This window comes from Cupressus sempervirens, chromosome 1 (genome assembly GCF_028749045.1).
Source record: "Cupressus sempervirens isolate cs-2001-9-10 chromosome 1, ASM2874904v1, whole genome shotgun sequence".
Lineage (NCBI taxonomy): Eukaryota > Viridiplantae > Streptophyta > Pinopsida > Cupressales > Cupressaceae > Cupressus > Cupressus sempervirens.
This window is the reverse complement of record NC_143118.1, coordinates 482111838-482138307: the sequence shown is the minus strand read 5'-3', so window position 1 is coordinate 482138307 and position 26470 is coordinate 482111838. Positions and strand designations below refer to the sequence as shown.

General features: G+C 35.6%; 1 protein-coding gene and 1 long non-coding RNA gene across 2 annotated transcripts in view; one reads left to right on the top strand and one right to left on the bottom strand.

Moving 5' to 3' along the window:
* Nucleotides 1-10433: 10433 nt before the first annotated feature.
* The window catches only part of AMY2 (alpha-amylase-like 2), a 113190-nt gene continuing 97153 nt past the window's right edge, over nt 10434-26470 (bottom strand). Inside the window, exons 9-13 of the mRNA XM_089828529.1 lie at nt 20072-20160; nt 19826-19948; nt 19577-19612; nt 11235-11333; nt 10434-10920 (exon numbers count right to left, since the gene is read on the bottom strand). Coding sequence (XP_089684655.1) covers nt 10729-10920; nt 11235-11333; nt 19577-19612; nt 19826-19948; nt 20072-20160 — 539 coding nt within the window. The 3' untranslated portion in view covers nt 10434-10728. The remainder of the gene's footprint in view (nt 10921-11234; nt 11334-19576; nt 19613-19825; nt 19949-20071; nt 20161-26470) is intronic.
* LOC149578365 (uncharacterized) overlaps nt 10881-26470 on the top strand; it is a 111642-nt gene continuing 96052 nt past the window's right edge. Inside the window, exon 1 of the long non-coding RNA XR_016364377.1 lies at nt 10881-11011. This is a non-coding gene — a long non-coding RNA (uncharacterized LOC149578365). The remainder of the gene's footprint in view (nt 11012-26470) is intronic.

The window sequence follows — 26470 nt, the reverse complement described above, 5'->3', positions numbered from 1 at the left end:
GAAACTCATCTATATCTTATTTTACTAATTAGAAGTATAACTACTATGTATCATGACAGCAAAAAAAAATGAACCCAAAGATGCAAATTAATATATTTTCAAACAATTGATATATCCCACAAAATGCATATTAACATCTTATTTTAAAAAACTTAATAATAACAAAGTTTGGAAAATAAGTTAAAGCCATAAATTAAAGTTCAAAAATATGCTTAAGATTTAACTATATCTTGATGAAAGTATTGATGAAAGTATTGCCATTGATGTCAAAGCTATGAAGTTGAGATTGTTGAAAATAACATCCTCCTCAACAAATGCATTTTTAACAGAGGAAAACGCATAGATGATAGAAATGGTTATGAAGACATCAATCATATAGTTTAGTATGAAAACTCAAATATGGTATGGAGTCATGATATTGGTAGAAAACAATTCACTTACATAAAGAATAGTGGAACATTGCTCAAATATTGAAAAGAATATGAGATGTGTGTGAGATCAAATGATTACATAATAGGAAGCAGCAATGGTCTTGACTATGGGAAAGAGAGAATACCACTATGTTTATAGAATATGAGTCATATATTCAGATAATACACACAGTGCGTATTAGAAAGTCTTCAGTGACAATATTTTGTTGGAATATTAATTGCAGATGGTCGTTTCTCCCTAGAGCCAAACGCCCACCTACCACCTGACGACCAACAGAATAGATAGAAACATAAATGCGGTGGGTGAGTTTTCAAATTCAGAAATGGGAGGAAAACATTTTGCAAGTATAACAAAAGAAATTATCAGATTCATTCGATCAGTGAGAAGAAGAGCAGATCAAAAGTTGCAGAGAAGGAAGAAGAGAGAAGTGATCAGTAGATCCAGATGTCAGAGTGCAGAGAAAAGGAAGTTCATTCCGTGCTTGCAGTTGCACGTGTTTCTTCTCTGATCATTCTGTAAGTTGAATGTTTTATTGTTTCATTCATCCTACTGAAGCAATGATTGCTCTAGGCGTTACTATATGCAGCCATTAGAGCTGCAAGTTTAAAGTTTCTAAGTATTGAAGTTGTTCAAGTTTTACCAGTTTAGGATTTTTTCTGGTTGAAGCCGAATGCTCCCAGATTTTGTAATAGTTTGAATCTAAGTTGAATAGAAAGCTAGCAAGCATATGTGAATTCATTGTCTCTTAGCATTTGTGAATTTTTTTTTGTTGAATATTTCAAGCTTTGGTTCTTTGGTTTTAATGGTGGAAATATTCACGTCATAAGTCTGAACTCGGTATTGTCTTTGGTAGAAGTCATTCTCTGCAGTGGCTACCGAGTTCACTCAGTGCCTTCTTCTACCGAGTTCCACTCTCTTGTGGCTACCGAGTTCCTCTTCTACCGAGCTCCACCTTCCAGTGGTTACCGAGTTCACTCGACATCCACACAACGGAGCTCGCTCGGTATCCAGTGTCTACCGAGTTCTTCATTTACCGAGTTGTTTCTTCATCTACCGAGTTGCTCTTCATTTATCGAGCTAACTCGGTAAACTCTCCTGCCACTTGGTTTCTTTGGCTACCAAGCAAAAACTGTCACTCGGTAATAGTTTTTGCCGAGTAGATTTTTAGGGTTAGGTTGTGAGTTTGAATTTAATTTTGATTTATATTTCTCACATATTTGACTAGATGGAAGATAAGATATTATAAAATACACTTATACTTATGATCACATTGAAGGATCAATATGGAAATAATTGTTTTATTATTGGTATTGAGAAAGTAATATAGATATATATCCGGATGTCCCATTGATCATAATCAAGGAAACCGATCTCTACTGAGGTGTCAAAGGTAGGGAATTGATGAAGGATTGTCTTTGAAGAAAGGAGATTGATGAGCATATTGAGTTAAGCAAGCATATTGACTCTACAGAACTATGTACAGCAAGAGCCCGATAAATCAATAGAATACAAAGACAGAAGTCAAATACTAAACAGAGATCTGCACTAAGAAAGATGGAACAGGGGAAAGTAGTCAAATAAGTATGGAGCTTCTTGGCATACAAATAATTAACGCCCAGACCATGGACGTGTAATCAACGCCAGACTTTGACATCATATATGCAGCGGCAACTTCTGCGCTTAATCAATGATAAAGCAGCTATATAAATAATAAGAAAAGTGGTGATGGTTATAAATGATACAGTGTCATTGGAGGTAGTCTTAAATCACTGTTACTATATGTCAGCCATAATAGACTATAAAAGCCCCTTTTCTTTCTATATTTTAGGGTAAGAATTGTGTAGCAGCCAGTAAAATAGTGATCATTAAAGGAACCAAGCGATGGTATATGGAAAACCTTCTATCATAAGATTTGAATATGTAAATAGAACTATGCAAGCAACAGCGTTGAAGACACAAAAATAATTGATGTCGCCTGCAAATAATGCTCGAACCACCTTGCCCGACATATTCACGTATCAAAGATCTTGGTGATTAAGGGACATTCGAATAGAGAGAAGGAAATTATTTATGGCATTGGTATAACATCATTCTAAAATAAGATCGTTTTTGTATGACTAATAATAAACGATGATAGCCGATAAAATAACGTTTAAATTTTGAAGACATGACCAGAGGTTGAAAAGTCAGGTCTCATATTTGAATGAGATATAAATATGAAAAGCTTTGAAAAAAAATATGTGGGATCGATGTATATGAAGTCAGTATGTGAAGAGAATAAGGAGAAGATAAATGTGGATAGAAGAAAAAAGAGTATAAAAGTGTGTGTGTATATATATATTGAACAGAAGTCCAGATTAGTTTTTATTAAAATAATCATATTATCATTTGGTGTATATATCTATTTATAAGGATATAAGAAATAGGGAAGTATATTAGAAAAGAGGTGTATTGAAGCAATAAATTAAAGAATTGGAAGTGTTCATAAAGAAAAGAAAAAGAAAATAAAGGGAGAGGAATTAAAAAAATTCAAATATATTATATTCAAAAGCTGACTTGAAGATTAAGTATATAAGCAAAGATTAAAAATATCAAATTGAGAAGGGAAGTTGTGCATTTGAATTGCCCGTCATCAATTGAAGTAAGCAACATTATTAGGGTGGGACAGAAGTGTGTGTGCAATGGTTGGTGCTCACAAAGATGGCGAAGGGAGTTGGAACTTCTAATAGGTCAATGCCTGCAAAAACTAGCCTCTAATAGTGAAAGATCCCTGATGGATGCCCTTGCTGATCTACTGTAGTTTTTAAATTAATAAACTATATTTTCTTGTGATTTCTTTGATGGTTTTTGAGAATGGACAGAAGTTGCAGAAGGTTTTGTTTTTGTTTTGTTTTTTTTGATAGTTTTTGCAATAGTAATGAATAATGAACAATAAACATGAAAGGAGACTGAAAATAAATAAGAGCATAGAGCCAAATCAGAATTGCTATAAATCGTACCAGGCAGATTTCTGATTTATAAAGCCAAATAATAAATCCAATGCAGTTCCAAGGGGCTTACATCCAACAATGATGCCAAACTGGATGGTGAATAATGAACATGAATCAAGGATACATCTGAGGCTGAATACAAGCATTCCCTATATTCCACGTGGGGTGTACCTGCTGCAAATGGTGGCCCTAAGACTGCAAGGATCACGTCCCAGCTAAAAGAATCAATCTACAACGCTGAAACCATAAATTTGCAACCTGAATCCACAATAAACAATGGCGTACTCTATCCCTGATAGTAACGCACACTGTCTGAAGAATCCAATGCCAATAACTGCTAAGGGCTATGTCCCAGCCAATCCAGAAATTGGAATTTGCGTCCCAAATGAAGAATTGCTCTCTTAGAGCCAATTCACAAAAATAAGCTTTTCAATATGCAAAAGATAATAAGAAATTAGGTCTCCATCTCCTTATATCCCCTTCCAACTGTAAATCGAACCCTAAAGGGAAATTACACTTTTCCCTTTAACTAAAATATAGTAAAATAACATTTTCCCAATTAAAGTCGTCCACACTATAGGAAAAACATTACTTTATTAAAATTCCATAGCTGAAGGCACCAAAAAGTCTACAAATAGTAAAAATCATGTATAATAATTCAAGACCTTTCCAACAAGCTATAACACATAGGTGTACCTAATCAACTGAAGCCAAAATCCCCTTATCCCTCTAAAATGGTTATATTATTAACCTTATTTTAATTTATTTAATCACCAACTTAAGAAATATTTAAATATATTAAAATATTTCTCAAATGGTCCCAAAAGGCCCAAAATGACCAATCAAACATGAATCTGACCTTGTCACCTATCTGTGACTGATGCCGAACAAGATGGGTCAACTCGCCTAAAATCTAAGGATGCTCCTAAAAAGTAGGAGATAGCCCCAATCAACCAAAATTGAGTCCCAATGACTCTCCTCTACTGTGTGCACCTCTGAGAGAACTGTCACTGAACTGGGAGTTCCTCCTAAAAAATAGGAGATGCACTCTAAGTCTTCAAAACGTTCGCCGAAGTCTCCAAATGCCTCCTAGACCACTCCTAGTCAATCCCTACAAATTAGGAATCCCTCCTAAATTGTAGGAAACTGTTCTCTACTGCTCTGAACTACTTGGGAAGCTCATGCATGACTCTCAAAGCCCCTAGGTTGGTTCCCTCTACGCTCTACTGGCCTATGGGAACCAGATAATAGACCAACCCTGCTAGATATGTTGTCACTAAGGAAGGGCAGAAATTGGGGACATGACAGTCCTCCCTTCCCAAAGATTGCTTGTCTTCAAGCAATGTCAATCCAACTCCACAAACATCAGGCAAGTCCATACCATAATCAAGAATGATCCCAGGGTCCCAAGCCATCCTGGAAGGTTTGTAGTTCCATCTTCTAAAAACACTGTCCTACACTGCACCCAAACAAATAACCTCCTGAACACCCCCTAAAGGAAGAGCAATCAAATACTGTACCAACTCTGTCAACTCCTCAATGAACTGCTTTCCGAAAGAACCAAATTGGAACACTAAAGGCGGAAACTCTAGTAAGCCTACATTGGCTTCCACATCCTCAACTATTGAACTACAAATCCAAGTGATTCCAAGATTCCAAATCCGCCTCAAAAGGGAACCACCATGCTGACGCTTCATCACTCTGATATAAATATTAGTGAACCACAAGTTGTGAAGCAATTCATTAGGACCCTGAAGCACCAATGTATCAATGAGACCAGGGCCCAGATCCCAAACCAAAATACCAAATGTGCTGAATGAGATGAAGTATCTCAACCGCACTCCATGAAACATACATACAATGAAGCAGACCAGCAAGGTGTGAAAGTGAACTCCCATAAACCAGTATTCCAACCCACATGACCACCTAACAATGCTGCTATAATTCTGACCAGCAACTCGAATGATATCATAGACGTCATCATACCAATGTCAAACAACAAATGTCCCAAAGAAACACTCCTCAATGCCCTCATACTGAATCATGGATGTAGTCAATGCCAAGTCAAGTAGTAAATGGTTCCAACTTGGACAACCACTAGTCCATAAGGAATAGAAGACTATGGAGTCACCAATCAACAAGGATACCACTGCCATATCAATGAATGTAGATGACAAACTCGAAGATGAAGTATGTATGCCATCATGAGAAAAACCAAAGCATGTGTCATTTGTACCCAACATTGTAGGATTATCAATTCCTGAATCTCATATCAATCTGAGAAATGTTGCTCCACCCAACCACTGCGCTACTATGATGTAAACATCTGTATACCAAAAGTGAAGCAACTCAACGTGAATCCACTGAAGAAATGCCCAACACATGTTGATACCAAGATCCCAATCTTTGCACTGACACATCCCTCCGGTATGTTGATACTCATTATGTTGCTGTTGTGAAACTGTACCTCATCTAACCAACTAAGAACTTCACTCCAAATGAAGCCACAATTACTACCAACAACCAAAGCTGTTAGGAATTCACAAAGGAGCTAATCATCGGCAAGGAAAGTTTGTTGAATACTTTTCCAAGTCCTCCAAACAGCTGTTGCAACTTTACCTATATTTTCACAAATTAGTGTGCCTTCATTAAAGGTTGTTAAGTAAATGTTTTGTTTAACCATGTAACCAACGAAGTCCCTTATATTCTGATCTTGAAAGCCCAATGTAATATTTAAAAAGTTTGAATCTTCAATCAAAAGGTACATCACTGCCCTATCATATGGAAGAGGTGATAAACCCATTGATGAATGAGAGATATTTCTAATTCTCAACAAAGACAGGCTCTTTGTAGCTGGTCCACTAGGTATGCAACTTAATATATCATCAACTCTTGGTAGGGAAGGATCAACTTCACACTTGAACACCCCAACTTGAATGCAACCAACCCAAGGTTCAAAGTTTGACTCATGAGATGAAAGAGAATTACTGTTCAAAGTCAGAAAATCAGAAGTATGTTCATACCTTTCCACAATGTTTTTACGGTCTTCTCTTGCCTCTCCTTCCAAGGTAGGTGACTCCTCTAAAGGTGTTGGTCCATGGGGTGTGTTCAAATGAATATAACATGTCCCATTAACTGCCTTAGCTGCCCAAAATCTGATCCATACCTCTATCTCCATAACTGATATGTTTTCCATTACTAACAAACTCCAAAGTGTAGTATGCCAAACAAACAAAACATTATCAAAATGCAATATCTTCTTAGTAAGCAGCCTCTTAGTCTCCCTAATCATCTCTTTAAGACAAGATGCTTCATATGATCTTAACAATTGTCCTTCCATTGTAGATGATGCATTACTAACCAAATCAGAATCAATAATGTTCCATTCCACACAAATGAAAATAACACTTGTGGTTGGTCCATCAAGTGTGAAACTAATATCATCATTGTTTGGAGCCTTTAAGGGGCTCTTTAAAAGAGGAACGTCATAAACTTCATGATGCAAACTAAACCAAACTGAGTTTTCTAAATCATAACTCTTTTCCTCTTCACACATCTCAACATGCTCTTCTTGTGGACTTACCTCAAGAAGCTCTTCCCTTGTATGCTCAACATCTTCACTTTCTTCCCTTGGAAGAAATAAGGATCTAATGTATAACTCTCTTTGTCTTCTTGCATTATCAAGCTGATTGCATCTTTCCTTGACCTCTTGTAAGTGTTGTCTTGCTTGGACAGCAAGCATCTTGACCTTCTTAGCTCTATGTGACCATCCATTGCATGTCTCTTGAGCCTTTTTTCACATCTTCCAAGGTGGGGTAAACACAATCAGAACCTTTGTGGTTTGAATCCACAATATAAATCTCATGTGCAACACATTTAACCTGAGTACCATCATAGGAAGACTCAACAACCTCATTATCTTCATGTGAAATGGATGATACCACATGACTAGAGCTACTGTTGCAAAAATTAGAATAGGTATCAGACCTTGCAAACATGCTTTCAGCATCCCTAATGGACTGATCCATGATTGTAATCTCTTCCATTTTGTGATCAACTTGATGAATCAATAGTGTGCTATGTGTCTCCTCCTGATCTAGAGTTATTTCTTCTTTAGGAATCCCACATGATGACTGATTTTTGTTTTTCATAGGTTGCAACTCAAATGATAACACATCTTCATGCCTTTCTTCTGCATACCCTGCAAGTGACTAATCCATTATGGTGTTTTTATCATGAACATGGATAGGTTGACACAAATCTTCTTTCTCACATGAAAACATATCATCAACTATGGCATGGTATTCCTTTTTTGCAAGCTTAACCTTATGACAAATTTTTGGATGCATGTCAATGTAATCTTTGAAATGAAAGTTCTCCCTAACATATTGAGGAAGACTATTATACTCCTCAAGTATGCTAATTACTTCAGTTTTCCTGTCTATTGCTACAATTGAAGCTTGAACTTTTGTTGTGACTGTTCCCATTCTTTCCACAGGGTTATATCTCTTAACAATTTTCCCATAATGAGCTACCACGCTAACCAACTGAAACTAACATGCCCAAGCAAAAATCGACCCTATACTACTAAAAACTAAGATGCAAAGCGAAATCCCAATAGGCTGGCAGAATCAAGGCTCTGATACCACTGAAAGATCCCTGATGGATGCCCTTGTTGATCTGTTGTAGTTTTAAAATTAATAAACTATATTTTCCTGTGATTTCTTTGATGGTTTTTGAGAATAGAAAGAAGTTGCAGAAAGTTTTGTTTTTGTTTTGTGTTTTTTGATAGTTTTTGCAATAGTAATGAATAATGAACAATAAACATGAAAGGAGTCTGAAAATAAATAAGAGCATAGAGCCAAATCAGAATTGCTATAAATCGTACCAAGCAGATTTCTGATTTATAAAGCCAAATAATAAATCCAATGCAGTTCCAAGGGGCTTACATCCAACAATGATGCCAAACTGGATGGTGAATAATGAACATGAATCAAGGATACATCTGAGGCTGAATACAAGCATTCCCTATATTCCACGTGGGGTGTACATGCTGCAAATGGCGGCCCTAAGACTGCAAGGATCACGTCCCAGCTGAAAGAATCAATCTACAACGCTGAAACCATAAATTTGCAACCTGAATCCACAATAAAGAATGGCGTACTCTATCCCTGATAGCAATGCACACTGTCTGAAGAATCCAATGCCAATAACTGTTGAGGGCTACGCCCCAACCAATCCAGAACCCGGGGTTTGCGTCCCAGATGAAGAATTGCTCTCTTAGAGCCAATTCACAAAAACAAGTTTTTCATATGCAAAAGATAATAAGAAATTAAGTCTCCATCTCCTTATATCCCCTTCCAACTATAAATCGAACCCTAAAGGAAAATTACACTTTTGCCCTTTAAATAAAATATAATAAAATAACATTTTCCCAATTAAAGTCATCCATGCTATAGGAAAAACATTACTTTATTAAAATTCCATGGTTGAAGGCACCAAAAAGTCTATAGATAGTAAAAATCATGTATAATAATTCAAGACCTTTCCAACGAGCTATAACACATAAGTGTACCTAATCAACTGAAGCCAGAATCCCCTTATCACTCCAAAATGGTTATATTATTAACCTTATTTTAATTTATTTAATCAACAACTTAGGAAATATTTAAATATATTAGAATATTTTTCAAATGGTCCCAAAAGGCCCAAAATGACCAATCAAACATGAATCTGACCTTGTCACCTGTCTGTGACTGATGTCGAACAAGATGGGTCAACTGGCAATCCATCCCTAAAATCTAGGGATGCTCCTAAGAAGTAGGAGATAGCCCCAATCAACCAAAATTGAGTCCCAATGACTCTCCCCTACTGTGTGCACCTCTGAAGAACTGTCACTAAACTGGGAGTTCCTCCTAAAAAATAGGAGATGCACTCTAAGTCTCCAAAATGTTTGCCGAGGTCTCCAAATGCCTCCTAGACCACTCCTAGTCAATCCCTACAAATTAAGAATCCCTCTTAAATTGTAGGGAACTGTTGTCTACTGCTCCGAACTACTTGGGAAGCTCATGCACAACTCTCAAAGCCCCTGGGTTGGTTCCCTCTACGCTCTGCTAGCCTATGGGAACCAGATAATAGACCAACCCTGCTAGAAATGTTGTCACTAAGGAAGGGCAAAAATTGGGGACATGACAAATAGGTTGTAGCCTACAAAACATTGTAAAAGAACAATGTGTACAAGAAAACATTTATTTCTTGTGGTTTTCTCATGCATTAGGTTTCCATGTAAATATTGTGTTATTTGTTCAAGTGCATAATTGTTTATTTTGGTATTGAAGTTATTGTTTGGATTAAAGTTTTAAATTGCAAAAGTTGTTATTATACTAATTCAACCCCCCACCCCCTTCCTCCCTCTCGGTATAATCATGTGCTCTTCATATCTTTCTTATCAAATGTTATTTGAATTATTGATATAATTTATGTAAGCACGAAGAGACTCTACTATAAAACTACTATGACCTCGAGACAAGAGCCTATAACACAAAGGTTACTTGTGAACTTCTCATGTGGGAGGTCTTGAGTTCAAGTCTTACTCAAGCTTAACACATAATAATAATTCATTTCAACAAATCATAATAAATAATCCAGATTTCTGTCCATTATTTATTGAAAAAAAAAAACTACTATAACCTACCTTAATATACAATAAAATAGATTAAAAAATAAAAGATAAAGAAATAAAAATATATATACAAGAACATATGTACATAATCACTTCTACTTGTTAAAAGTATTTTAAATTGTTAAATGTTTTAAAATTGTCTCTTTTAAGAATAGGAAAAGGTTGTGTCAAAAAAAGACTATATTTAGATTATTAAGTAAGATCCAACATATCAAATCAGCTTATATTGAAGATATGGCTTGTCAATCTTGAGATAATTAGTTGGTGTAGTAATCTTTGAATACCATTTCTAAGATTAGATAACAACAAAAATATTTGAACAAATAAAATTAAAGTAAACTTTAAATTAATTTGTTCTATTAAATAATGATGAAAATATGTATAGTGAAACATCAAGAATATTTGACTCAAAAAAACATCTATTATTGCTTTCATTTGTCTTGTCTAGACAAATTTCAAAATAGAATGCTCCCATAACAATTTTTAGCTTTCGAGTTAAGCAACAGTTCATATCTTGATGGATAGACAGCCCCCAAATTATTCACTACGACCTTCTCAATGGAAGCGGTCTTTTCTAAGGCATCGAGACGTGCCTACATAGTACAAGTAATGCAAAAACTAGAATCACTTATGCCACACTGCATATCTATGGCCACACGTAGCGAGCTTCCACTCCCTGCCCGATGGACACCATGATCCTTCGCCAATCTTCATGCAAACTTTCTCTCCAATCGTTGCAGCATAAACATGGGTATTAGCCTCCAAAATCTTTATAGAAGATCGGCTGTGCAAATCTTGTGACCTTCGAATTTGCATCTATGCATGGTTTCCAAATCAAAATTATCAGTTGAACTAAAAGCACGAGCACAAATCAAGACAAAAAGAAATCTACAGGAGATGAGCCTACGTGAGTACAGAACCAGAATTTTTAATTACATACATGTTTTCACTGCAATATTAAATTATGATCTCCAGTTTTACTAGTGTTTATTTAAATAATTTCCTTTTTTAACCCTCTCAAACCCTTCTGAAATTGCATTTGCAGCCATGCAAATTGAGAGAAGAATTAATCAATACATTACTTTTATTCTGGTACGAAAGTGGTAGGAAATAAAGAGACCACCGCTTACCAGCTTTATAATTTGATCTTGTATTGAACTTCCCCAGTCGAAGAAATGGTCGTAGAAGATTTTTGGTATGCCAGGATGTGTCAAAATAAAAGCATAGCCCTTCAAGACATATGCAACATGTCAGACACAGAAAATATAAAAAAACGATGAAAAACAAAGTTTGAAGAATTAGAATAATAAACTGTGCGTGCGAACATGCTTTTGAAAACACAGTGCTGTACAAACACCAAACGTAGTACTTTTGCAGAAACATCTGAGTCATTAATGATACCCATGGCTGTCATAGCCACCCTATTCATTGCCTTAAAAGAACATAAAATGTATTCAAGGCCTGCGCTTATTTTATAACTACCGTCTCCGCTTGTACTGCCAAGGGAAATGCAAGCAAATCAGCATCTTCCCCACAATCCAAAGTTCCAACTTTGTAAATAAAAAAATTATTCTGATTAGAAAAAGATTGTTTGATTTAATTTTTCAATATCCTTCCACATGCACTCCAATGATAATGATTTGGTAGCTGAACCATCCAAGGCCTACAAAGATAAAACCAAGCGTTCCAGCAATCCCATTTATAGACATCAACACATGTTGGGGACATTAACAAGGAACTTAAAATGGGAGATGTCTCTCCAACATCGGATGAAGATCCAAGGATTATATAGTTCAAACATTATCACACGAGATTCCTCATTGTTCATTTACTATCAGTTCAAAGCAATAGTTTGTAATGTCCCCTTTTTGGGACATTAGAAATATTAAGGGCATATTATATACAATATTAAAATTGACTTGGAGAGCATGGTCTCAAAATATAAAAGGTCAATTTAATATTACAAAGTGGGCAAAAAGGACAAAGAGAAATAAGACGAAAGGCCATAAAGGGAGTCGAAGAGTCATAGCTGTGAAGATAAAAAGAAATGAGACTCATTCATTGGATATGCTTGGTTTATTATTCAGATTTCAGTTTTCCTCTTGGGAGAGTAATTGGAAAGCTTCAGCTTTCCACTAGTATGAGGACGTAGCCCCTCATGCCGACAGATAGTGGACACAAACCCATTGTCCTTGGAGACGTCACATCAAGTGTCTTGCAGGTTCTTTTCTTAAGTTTTCCAATCTAACTATTAAACTGTGTTTAAGATTGAATTTTTTAGTGTTGGTTATTGTATTATTGTTGTCTAATGCAATAACATTTTTTAAGGAGTTGTATAAGGGTTTAGTGGTTTTTATATTATTGGTTTGTAACACATTTTCATATGCTCAAAATCCTGAATATTATTTTGGAAAGAATGGATTATTATCTTCTGATTTAATTGTTGTATCGTATTACATTTGCCTATGTTTGAGTTTTGAAATATTATATTCAAGAAGTTGGATTAATATTGGGAGTTTTTACTAGTTTCGATTTGGTTTTGTAAGACATGCATATTTTTAGTTCTAAATATATTTTTGGGAAGGATTGATCAAATATCCGGTTTGAGATATTTCAGAGGATCGAGCAAATATCCAGTTTGGGATATTTCAATGGTATCAGAGCTAAATGACCTACCATCCTATTGGGTATAGAGTTATCATCAGAAAAAAATTGCAGAAAGGCTTTTGACAAATATTTCTATGAATTTGTCCATAACTAGCACACATATTTGAAGAGAAGTCGTTGTCAATGCTTTCTGAAGCCAACTCTAGGGGTTGAACATTAATAAGTTCTATGAATGTTGGCTGCACTATTGGTGTTGGAGTATATAAAATCTCTCCATGGAAGCTTTAAATTTTTTGGTGTCGTCAATGAAAACTATGGTTCTCGACAGATAATGCATTGATTTGGTGGGTTCTGACCGTTGTTGCCATCATTTTTAGTGAAGGTGCAAGAAATATTTTTATTTTGAAGTAAAAGCTACAATTGATTTTATCGAGCTTCTATAGTTTTGTGTGGCATTGATATAAAAAGAATATTATCGAGTTGCATGTTAATATATGCTTCATCGGCTTATATTTCTATCTCGTAAAAAGCATTCTTATAGGCCAATAGTGGGTTTCTAATGGAAGATCTAAATATATTGTCGATTGAGCCTAAATCCAAAGTTATAAATAGTTTGGGTTTCTGTCATGATAGAGATAATAGGTCGAGCTTGGTAACAGGAGCGAAATACGGAATTGACAGTGACTGCAAGTAAGTTCTAGGAGAGTCTACGGTGATCACCCAAGGCACAGCATGCTTAATATGGTTTGATTGCTATCAGTAGTTGGAAATCCAGGCTATAAGAAATCCGCGTGCATCTCCCAACCGTCAAAGGGTCTAACGATGGCCTCTAGCGGCAACGGCAAGGTTAAGGTCTCCTTCCACTGTGAGCATTCTCCAGTTGGAAATTGGGAAGGAGTTTTGATAACTTGTAGAGCCACAATACTAGTCTACAGCGGGAGGAAGTTCTAAAGGCTTGCGGGTGTATATCAGGTGTGCGGTCTGACGGGTAGCAGTAGCAAAGGGCGTTAGTTTTGGAACCATAGTAGTATTTGAGAAGGATAGTTATAGAATTCAAGCACCAAAAATCGAATACCAAAGCGTTAATTAATTATGGTCGGTAGGAGAATTTCCGTTACATCTTCAAATTCTCCATATGTTACGTGAGGTGTCGACCATATCCATCTTCCGGACAGACCCCCTACGCAGATACAGGCAAAATTAGATCAGAACAAGGCACTTATGACGGAAACATCACTACCAGCTAGTATCTGATGTGTCTCTGTTCTATACGTTGGGAGTTGTAACACTGCTTAGGAATTTTTCTCCACCACGGCACCAATATAAGTATTGAAGGAAGCTATCAAGATGCCTGCAGCAATTTTGCAAACAAACAATTGTTCAATAACTATTTAGGGGCTAAAAATTATTGTTGAAGAGGATTCGTAACGACACTTCTTGCCATGACAAAAAATTGCTAAGGTGTGAATTGGATGGTGTCAATTACGTGTCAGAGTTGTAGAAGTTTTGCAACCTTAAATTTGAGAAAGATGAAAGCGTTATTTATCATGGATATTTGATTAATACATAGCCGTCGTGGGAAGCAAAATTTTGGAATATATGTTGGAAAATGACCTTGATGTTAAAGGTTAAACATTCGATAATCAGTAACACATCTTGAAACATCATAGCTGATGTATGGAATATAGTGTGTAGAGCTAGGATCTTGGAATGACGCATTGGGAATACAGAACACATGCACATTCTGGAATTTGTGAGTATTGTTGTGATCGCAGGTAGTCTAGAACGAAAGGCGGTATCCATCCTAGTCCATGCTACATGTAGAAAGCTAGACCATTTCCGGAAACCAAAACAGCAGTGCCCTTGCTGGATATACTCAGTGATATTTGTACTCTCATACCAAGCTATTAGTAAACAGTTGTCAATTGTCATCAGTCCAACTCTAAATTTCTCGTCAAAATAAGAGTAGAACTATTAAAGTAGTAAGAGAGAGGCCTGGGGACAACTTCGATGCACCAAGAGCATTGCAAGTTTCTTTTTGAATCTTTAGAGCGGTGTGCACTCATATGTAAGTGAAGGGTTTGCATTTCTTCTGTTTGCAGGCTACTGGAAACATATTGCCTGCCGTGGTCAAGGAAGCAGCAGAATATGTTACACAAATCGTGGTTATTTTTGGATTGTTAACTGCTAACGTGAGCAATGAAATTGGTTGCAGTTCAGAATCAGGAAGTAGTTGGGAAGCATTGAATCTTTAGTGGCCCCTTCCATTAACACTGCATGTCCTCTAAGAGATGAAATCAGTGCAACAACAAAGATGACATATGTAATGCTGAATTAATTTCAATCACGGATCCTCAGTTAGTGGAAATTGAAACAAATTAATTTCAACAGGGTTTAAGCTTAATGTATGCCTAGATAGAAAGTGAAACTTTACAAGAGGGCCTTACTCGTGTTCAGCATTGTATTTTGATTTGCTCCTTAGAAATGTTGATGATTGCCATACTGAATACGGAATCAATTGGCATATGTTCCCTCGCTGTTTGCACTTAGGGCAATCTATTTTCTTAGGTACCAACATTCCAAAAGTTTACACCACACTAGTAGCAAAAAGCTCCTTGGCTCTTGTTAGCACTTAGTATTTGTGGGGATTTGTCAAGCCATCATTGTAGATGGAATCTATCTAGATATAAAGGCAATCTTAAGAAGTAGATCAAACTACCTCGATTATAGATTTGAAAGTTATTATGGAACTACAACAGCAATTAGCCCAAAACTTTGAGCTTGACATGAGAGTAGAAATACTCAACATGTATAAGGAATACAACAAATTCCCTCCAAAGGTTCAAAATGACTTACCGTTTAGTGATTATATAGATTCTCACCTAGAGCAGCAAACTAAGACTGATATGGCAAAAAGAAAGTATTTAGAATTGGTTCAAGATCTCCTTGCAAAAGACTAGTGCAAAGGTGTGTATGAAGAATTTTTGGCAGACCAAAATCATTAAATAGAGGGTCTTGAAAAAGATTAGTCAACTACCATTGATTTGCAGCCTTCTCACGATCACATAGAAGATGTTACACAAGGTGCAAGTTTCTACATTGGCGATTTGGAGGTTAGCTTTGACAAGCAGGTTGATGAGATCAGTTACACACAAGGTAATAGTAGATTAGAATTCTTGAATGACGAACCATATATTTCTGATACCCATGACATGAATTTAGAGGAACTGCAAGACAATGAACCGCTTCAATAGGACAATAATGAAATGCATACCTTAAAGAATTAGTTGAAGGTTAGTAATGGCATGGTTCTAATATCGTTGGTATGTTATGAAAACACTCACAAGATGGTGGAAGATCTCTACAGGAAGGTTCAGAAGGGAGTGGAAGCAAATTGGCTTGTTTCTGATTTGCAATTGATCAAAACAACTCTTAAAACTATGAAATCAAATTATTTATTTTTTCTTTCCGACAAAGATAACATGCTTAAAGTTGCTGAAATGCATGTTGATCAACTAAATAAAAAAAGGAATGAGATTATGGAGCTCAATAGAGAGCTTAAGTATACTCATGAGGCATTAGATGATGCTCGGATTTCTTTTCGGGAAGCAAAAAATCAGATTAGGATCACGAATCACTCTCAAGAACATGAGGATAAAGAGAGGCAGGAATTTTTCTTAGAGGTAATTGATGCACTTGATACCATTCAGCAGACGTATGATTTGGATAGTTGCCCCAAGTGACCAAGTTCCAAAACTTCAGATCATATTCAGCTTATAGACAACCCTTTGTTTGAGGTAGGTGCTGTTTGGGTTTCCGATAACCCACTTTTTGAGGTAGAGAGAGTTCCTCTTGATTTCCAGGAAGAGGATGACCTTGACTTCAAAGATTTGGATCAAGCTACAGTTCTTAACAGCGAACCTTGGTCATAGGATTGGTGTGGTGAAGTGACTATTGTTGCCCCTCTCTCGTACAGCCTTTACATAGTTCCAAATTCTAACTTATATATAGGTTAGATGGATTTCTTATTTCAGCAGTTAAACAGGTCTTGGTGGAGGTTTGAGAAGAGTTATGTGTTAATCATAGGGAATGCTTTTTCAGCTTCATTCTTTCTCATGACCCCTATGTAATTAGGGATTCTTCAGAGTGATGATGGCAGTATTATCTTTTATGCGCCCTTGGTGTTGATTTCAGCTTGTGGGCAGCTCATTTCTTACATCATCTACTTGGCATGGGTCGTCACCATCTACTAGGGTACACAGTTTCTGGATACATTTTTATCTCATCATATCATTTGGTTATGCCATTAGCGTTTGGGATCCAGGTGTTGATAGCATGTATCTATGGCTTATTGAGAATTTTGTTATAGATCTACTCGATTTGAGATTTCATGCGAGGATAAGCAGAGTTTTACAGTCTACAAGTGCAGTGATATTTCATAGATTTATATGGGACCCAGGGATCAGGATGATGGATGGGTTGTAGAGTGATACCTTGCTTCGTAGTGTGTCCAGATTTGCTTTCAGATTGGATTACCGGTCTACCTGCAGATACGTTGGGACGCTAGTACTGATTGCTTAAGGACAAGCAATTTTAAAGAGGGGAGATTTGTAATGTCCCCTTTTTGGGACATTAGAAATATTGAGGGCATATTATATATAATATTAAAACTGACTTGGAGAGCGTGGTCTCAAAATATAAAAAGTCAATTGATTATTACAAAGTGGGCAAAAAAGAAAAAGAGAGATAAGACAAAAGGCCTGGAAGGGAGTCGAAGAGTCACAATTGTGAAGATAAAAGGAGATGAGACTCATTCATTGGATATGCTTGGTTTATTATTTAGATTTTAGTTTCTCTCTTGGGAGAGTAATTGGAAAGCTTCAACTTTCAGCTAGTATGAGGACGTAGAGCCACATGCCAACAGACAGTGGATGCAAACCCATTGTCCTTGGAGACGTCACATTAGGTGTCTCGTATGTGCTTACAGGTTCTTTTTTTAAGTTTTCCAATCTGATTGTTAAATTGTGTTTAAGATTGAGTTGTTTAGCATTGGTTATTGTATTGCTGTTGTATAATGCAATAACGTGTTTTAAGGAGTTGTATAAAGGTTTACTGCTTTTTATATTACTAGTTTGTAATGCATTTTCATATGCTCAAGTCTTGAATATTATTTTGGAAAGAATGGATTATTATCTTGTGGAGAATCTTCTAGTTTTATCGTTGTATCATATTACATTTGCCTATGTTGGAGTTTTGAAATATTATATTCAAGAAGAAGTTGGATTAATATCTGGTGGAGTTTTTACTGGTTTCGATTTGGTTTTGTAAGACATTTGCATATTTTTAGTTCTGAATATATTTTTGGGAAGGATCGAGCAAATATCCAATATGAGATATTTCAGAGGATCGAGCAAATATTTGGTTTGGGATATTCCATACTTGTCCTCCTTTGCCTCCAAGTTCTCCATTTCCTGAAGATCAACCCCTTCTCGTACACCCTTACCTCCATTGTCACCTCCAACACTTCCTAGTCCACCTCCTCCTTGGTCACCTTTCTCAACTCCTTTTGCCTACCAGCCACTATTGCCCCAGCCTTATATGGCACCTCCAACTATATCCATCTTATCCTTTTGCCTATATGTCTTTTAGGTTATTGAATTTTTTATTCACATGATTGGAGTTGCATTTTTAGTGGCAATTTTAAGAGAGATATAATTCTTCTTTGTGGATGCGAGTAGGACACTCAACTTGATGTATTTTCTGGAAGTAGCCAGCAGCCTAGCCATATTGCCAAGAATGAAACTATGCTTGATTTAATTTCTTACAGCTCCTCTTACATTTCACTATCTCAGATACATCTTGGATAAAACACGTCATTTAATTTTCCAAAATTGTTTGAATGGTTGCATGGTGCAACCTTCCATGGTAAAAATAGATTTTGTTGTTTATATTCATATTGCTGATCACATAGACAAATCTTTAGCTGAATTTTTAAGAGGGCAATCACCAAATAGCAGTCTAAGTCAGATTAAATATTGCCTAAGTATATTAAGTAACTAAGATCAAAAGGTATCAGATTTAAGAGGGCAGTCACCATTATGTTGTCTAAATCTGAGATCAAATATAAGCCAAGACTATGAAGCAAGGAAGATCAACTATTAGCTATGTCTATGAAGTAAGTGAGATCAAAATTTATCAGACAACAATCTAGCTACTGTTAGGAATTTATTAAAAGTGGAAGTCATTTTGAAGTGATCCAAAACATTCATTGTGAATGAGGCAGGAGTTTTGTAGGGGTAGTTCAATATTTGAGAAAGCTTATCAAATCATATTTCACAATCGCAATGCTAAATATTCCATGATGACAATTGTGTTAGTCCTTTATATGGGGTAGAATTCAAAAAATAACATTTGTTTAGTTCAAATAAAAGATTAACAAGACACCGGTTTTGGCAATACCTTACTTGCAACTACTATTTTAGGTGAAGGGCAATTTTAATAATAAAATTAAATATATTAGTTATATGTTAAAATTAGATATATGGATTATCAATTTTACATTATTTTAATTTTATTATTATTATATAACTACTAATATATATTATTAACTGAAATTCAGTTTTTATTTGTCCTATATTTTTAGTTTGACTTTTTCAAGTGCCATGTTGCAGATGCATGCTACTTCATCTAGAATAGGACATAGTAAGCACAAAAGAAACAATGATATCTGGAAAAAATAAATAGCCATGATGCAAATTCCATCGTGGAACAAAGTAGTTCTTGTACAGAGGAATAGACTTGATATGGAATATTTAGTAATTTGATCAATATTATTGTATGTTTGACAATAAATTCATTCACCTACCTCCATAATATGATCACTTGGAAAAGGCCAATGACCCTGCAAATATGGAGAATCAAGATCCACAAATTAGAAAATTTTAAAAAGGCAAACTATAAAAACATACCTAAAGCAATCTGTTGATGCATACTAGCATACTATTAGCTTAGATACAAGCATTATAGTAGACTTAATCATTAAATATGTCTCTTTCCGTACATGTCTCTGAATGTGACATGCTAGCTTGACATGCCAAGGAAAATTTCATTGCACCTGTGTTGATCCTGTATCATGGTTTTCAATGAAAGTAACAGATCTTGATGGCCACCATCCAAGAAGTCCAGCTGGCTTTCCTTGAGGATCACGTAAACGCCACCACTCACCCTTCACTGCTTCCTATATTGAAATGTGAAATCCATAAATTCAGAATTCCAACAGATACTATTAGTTTATCTCATGATGAAAAGAAGATGCCAACATAGTTATATTAACAAGTCAAACTGTATGAAACATACAAACCTGGAGAATTCCCTTTGTTGTAAAATCAAAGGCAGCAGAGAGCCCACCAGTACTATCAATCCAATCGACTATTCTCTGTCTATGCTTATCTGCAACAATTTATTGACAACTTCCTTAGTTTACAAAAAACAATACTAGCCTTTTACACTTAAAGATGCTTTCTGTAAATCTTAATTTTTCAACACACTTAAATAGCTAGAATTTTAGTTAATCTTAAGATGATTTCAATTTTATTTGATGCTAATGCACATAAGGACTAATGAAGCTTATTAAATAAACTGCTCAGTAACAACTTATCATATCTAGTTCTGACCTTCAATATGGAAAATCATTACGTAAAGGGCATTGACCATGTCCTCACTGCAGACAAGATCAATACAATGTTATGTAAATGCCTACAACAGCTGCTAAATCCCCAGTGGAAAACTATAGCTGGTGAAAGCTCCTGAATAGATCCATGCGATCCCTAAGCCTCAAACTTATCTTCCCACAAAAAATGGTTCTCTAAGGAATTCTATCCAGAACACGCAAGTCACATGTCAACTGCCAGTTAGGGCATAGACGTAACATGCAGCAATGAGGGTAGTAAAAGAAGCTATTTACTCCATGATAACTGACCAAATTCCATGCTAGACTTGGGATACAGAACCTGTAGAAGAGAATATCTCCCAATACGTATCTAATTTATGCTCTTACATCTAAATAGTTAGTTGTCCTCTTTTGCTGCCTGTTTTTCTGTTTGGTGATCTTTAGATCTTGGTTGGTTCTTCCACTGGAAAAACTATATTGCATATCAGATGGCAGTACCTTGGCCCTTCTTGATTAAGGCCTGGTAAGATGTATATTATTTCTGTTTGAGTAACAGAAGTTTTTTTTGCAAACAAGATTAGCATGGAGAAACACAGCAAATGGAGAGGCAGGGCACTAAATTATGTAAGGCAGTCAAATATTGAACATTCAGCAGTGCTGGAAATTCAAGTGAGAAAAACTACTATTTTCAACTTTGTGTGTTCATACAGGAAAGAAAAACAGGAAGACTACATCAAATCAACAATACATTACAAGAAAGGATTACAGGATAAAGTTACTGCTGAAGAAGATGGATATTAACTCCCAACTTAAGAAAGTGAGAATGCTGATATTTAGCTTGAGCAAATAGCTTAGGCAAGTGTATGGAACCCAAAATGGATGGTTAAATAAGTATGATGTTTCAACAAACAAGCATGACGCTTAAACCATTCAGTCAACAAAACAAGAAAACAAATACATAATTTCATCCATATCTCATGTACAACCATCCTCACATTATACTTGTACATTAAGAGAAAAGCACCAAAAAGTAAATGGAATTCAATTACATGGAATAACACAGAAGATTAAAAGAAACTATTATAAACATTAGAACATGGGGAAAAAATTGGAAATGTTGTATCATGCCATATAGCTTGCATGGAAAGCGAAAGAAATTCTGAAGTTCAATTATATGAATAAAATAAAGATCTAATGTTATGAATTACTTTGAGAATCTTAAACATTGTCATAGACTCATTACACATTAAAACAAATTCGTGAATGCACTTAAAGAAGCTTGATTTGCATAAGAGAATCTCCATAGAACCCTATTTTAGTCCTTGCAAATGAAGATTGGAAAGGACGCTTTGAACTTTTACATAGTATATCTACAACAATTCATTTAAGTTATTTATGTATATCAGCATCTTATTGTTTAACTTGTTATTTAAGCATTACTTTTCAATAAGATACTGGTATATGATTACAATTAAGGTTCATGCTTCTTTGTTGATCAATTAGTGCCAATTCTCTACTCAATCTAAAGCCTAATAAGAATGTAAGACTTGCCAAGGACAGAACTACACTCATTGATGGTTGACACGTCCAATGTATACATTTTCCCGAGCCTACAGGTTTAAGGGATTGAGGCATCCTATTATAGTCATTTGAAATACTTAATAGGCCAAAAGAGTTAAGGAGTCCTGTTCTTTAAAAATTTCATTTTGACTATCTAAGATACCTATGGGGTTGAGCCATCATCTATATTGAGTTGAAAAAAATTAGTTCCCTGCCACTCAAGTTGGGTGGATAAGTAAATCTAAATTTTCTCGTGAGATTTATTAATGGTAGTGTAAAAAAAGTACATGCACCTGAGTCTAGACCCACCCACACTGGGTACTGGAACATCCCTAGGACAGGTACGCTATGCACCCAAGCACCCCCACCAGCAGATTTTGGCAGCCACACCACCATTATCCCTATCCCTATCTAGAACTCCAAGGCGTGGGTGCGAGGGGGTGGGAGGTGGGGACTACCCAAATGTCCCTCGACTGCAATCGGGACGAGACAGGATGCTGCCAGCAACGGCAGCCCAAAAAGTGAAAAAAAATATTTTTTTTTTTTCTTTTTAAATATCCCTATTGAACCCTAAGACTATGTAGGTCCCATATAGGGCTCTCTAAGCCTTCAAAAGGCCCACATACTTCATTTGGCATTTACATTTGACATTCCTTTTTTTTTCGATAGCTGAGAGGAAACTGAGAAGAAGAGTTTGAAAGAGGTTGGAGAGTGATTTTGCAAGGGATTGCAAGATCAAGAGAAGCAATAGGAGCAAGAAGATTCAATCTTGCAAGTGATTAATGAAGCACAAGGTAGGTTTTAACTTATTTCTTTTACTATTTCCTTTGTTTTACATTTATTTTCAGATTTTCACTCTAATTTCTTACAACAAAAAAATCAAAATCTACATGTTCAAATTTGTCATTAGAGTGCATTGTTTGAGTTTTAACTTTAAAATTTTAAATCTTTAAGAATTATGTTGGTAGTTTTTTTGTTGTTAAAATTTAAATTTTGAATGATTATGTTGTTATATGATTACTTTTGGTTATTAAGTTAGGCTGAAAATTATAAATTATTTCAATTTCTGAAGTAGGCTGAAAGTAATTATATTTTTTATTTATTTTACGATTATGCTGAAATATATGATTTTGTAAAATGTAGAGTATAAATGGCCTCCAGTCAAATGTAGAAGACATGGAAGTGCATAAGGGAAGTCAAAGTGCCAATTTATCGGAGTATGAGCCTGAGCATGATGCTGATCCAGAGGCAGAGTACAAACCTCATTATGTTGCACCGGGAGCACCTTCTATGATTGCCCCTCTGAGACTTTGGCACCATTTTCTAGGGATCCTTTTGATCCAAAATCCCCTCTAAAACAATTTGCTATCAGATTTTCGCTCCCTACAACTACATGTGGTGGTACACGGAAATGGAAATGTAATTTTTGTGGTGTAGAATGGCATGGCAGCAATACCATAGTTAATTCACACCTCTTTTGGACAGGATATGGTGTGAGTTCTTGCAAATTCCTTGGAAATGCTAACAATGTGAGGTATAGAATTGAAATAGAGTTAAACAAATTGTGGTACATTCCTGATGATAGTGCAGTTCTAGTGCCTAAATCTTTGGTTGATAGGCAACAAGGGCAAGAAGAACGACAAGGAGAACAAGAAATTTGCACCATCAGCCCTGCCCCACCCAAAATTGGTAGAAAGAAGGGAATGCAAAAGAGGGGCCAATATTGTAGCCCATCTCTTTGTCGTAACACTTTGTACCAAATGCAAGCTCCATCTTATCAAGCTCGAGAAAAGTAAATACTACCTAAGAGGCTCCCCAACAATCATCAGGAATTCACAAGAGATTATTGTCCAAAATAATGCTATTGTGTCAGAGTATTGTGTTAATAGCCCTTTTTTTACTCAAATGCATTCGTTGAATCTCTTTTTTGGCAACGGCTATTTTGGGCGATGATTTTCTATTTAAAAAAGTGTCATAAAACACTTCTATTATCACACATGGAGAAGAGTCTTTTGCTAGCACTACCTTCTATTCAATAGTCTCTCAGAATGATGCATTTTTTAACTGATCATTTTTTAGTTTAAGCACCTATGATCATTAGGGAAAGGTTTGTCTACAGATTTGATATACCTTTAGGCAGGCAGATATATTTCATGTGCAACATTTTTAAATATAAGTGTTCAAGATGGAAATAAATTTGTTATTGTCGCTTTGATGAGTACACTAGGAGATTACACTGATCACAGGAGAGTATTGTAGTGTCATGTATTTTTTAAGGATGCAAGATTGGCCTGTTAAAAGATCAAGTTCATCCTGTTAGACATGAAGTAGATATGCATGTATTAGATGGTATTGCATGCCTAGCTCTAGGACTTATTGTTAAGCAAAGGGCATATTACAGAGCTGATTGGAAAACATTGGTGAATCTCTACATAAGCAGAAGAGATAAGTATTTTATTTTATATATTGATCTTGAATCTATGTTATGTAGTATGATTATTGATTATGGCTGATGTTATCAGCTATTAATCTCTCTTGGTTGTAGGATGCGTCTTGAATGATAAAAGATTAATATGAGAATGCTGATTGCAATCATGGGGAGATATTTTCTTAGAGGGAATGTTCAGCCTCAAAAGGAGGTTACATCAACTATCTCATTATGTCGATCAAAGCCATCCCTGCTGAGAGGGAGTCTCTGTTGAGAGGGTATTTCATTCATTGTATGCATGTTGTTAACGAGTTTCCTTATTTGTGATAAGTTATTGATATTGTAGGATATTGAGACTTGGTGGAAATGAGTCTCAGCTATGGTTTTCCTTCTTGTTAATTATCGATTCTTATTTATGTGAAATAAATTAAATTTATAAGGTTAACCTAATAACTCTTTCGCTTATGAGAGATTCATATTAGTGAGCATCATGTAGAGAGAGTCCACGATGTCATCACGCTGAGAGATTTTGCAATGGGAGTTGGAAGTCATGTTGATTGTATCACGTTGAGAGAATCCATGATAAAATGCTAGTTGTAAACCTTACTAACTTGTCATATTGAGAGATTCCATAACAACATCACCTTTAGAGAGTCTACGATAAAAGTTGATTGTGATTTTTGCAGGTTTTTCATCTTGAGAGATCCATGACAGCATCACATTAAGTGAGTCCGTGATGAAAGTTCAATGTGATTTTTGCAGGTCTTACATGTTGACTGATATCCATGATTGTTAGTTATGAATAAATGTTTCCATCTATCATGTTGAGTTGTTCCATGATTATTAACAATGACTAAATTGTTCTCTTGGTGTCATGTTGAGAGATTCCATGACAACATCACGTTGAGAGAGACTGTGATGAAAGCTGGTTGTGTTTCTTGTAGGGTTTTCATGTTGAGTGATTCCATCAATTTTATAGGATCTATGTTATTAGATTTTATCATTAACATTATGGTTGCAGCCTTGTGTGTTTATTTAGATAAAGATCTCTCTTTGGCTAAGAGGGAATGTTGGAGATTGTAGCTGCGATAGAGATCTTTATCTTTGGGCATTAATACCGTTATGGTCACCTTCAGCTAAAAAAGACATTTATGATAAATTATAATATTAAAATATTAAGACATGTGTCATACAACATGTGTTGAGGCATGGAAATATGAAGAGTTGTATTTGAAAATAAAGAGTTGTGTTTTGGGAAATTGAAGATACCTTTGGTTGTAATGTGAAGAGTCTCACTATATGTTATATATCAACATCAAGCAAAGAACATTATACATTTAAATATTTTATTATCGATAAAGTAATCTTTTCTTGTGTTGTCGGATTTTTCACTTCATTCTAGAATGGTTTTCCCACGATAATTTTGTGTGCCTCTTGTCTCTATTTTGGCTATTCCTTATAGCTATCTTAAATTTTTGGGCAAATATCCAACACACACTGAGCAAAACCCAAAAATACTGTTGTGTATTGTTAGACAAGATTACAATAATTGTAAAGCTCTAAAAGAGAGTAATTATGTCGAAATATAGAAATATGACTTGGCTCAAACTTGGAAAGATTAGTCTATTCAGTGACATAATTGACAAAGCCAAGTCAAGTCATCATGCCAAGGCAAAATTAAATATGTTCCTGTAAAGCTTGCGGAGTCTATAGACTTGGCCAGACAAAAAACATTATTCGTGAAATAAAGGAAAAAATTCATTGTATACACTTTTCTATGACACAATTTGGCAAGATGGTTTAAACTCTATGGTACACTAAGTTTCTAGGATGGGATTGGCAGGGGGTGGAAGGACACATTTCTGGGATGAAATTTTTAAGAGTTAAAAATTTTAAGATGTGAAAAAGGATGGCTATTAAAAATGGGGAAATTTTTAAAATATTGGAGATTTTTCAAATGTTCATGTAACAAGATTGACAAGTTGTGAGCTTTGGACTAGAAGCATCTGTCTTGCGACTTCAAAGGGTTAAGCAAATCCAAAACAAATTTTATAGCCTAGAAATATATGAATAAAATGCAATATTCGTACCACATTCTTTTG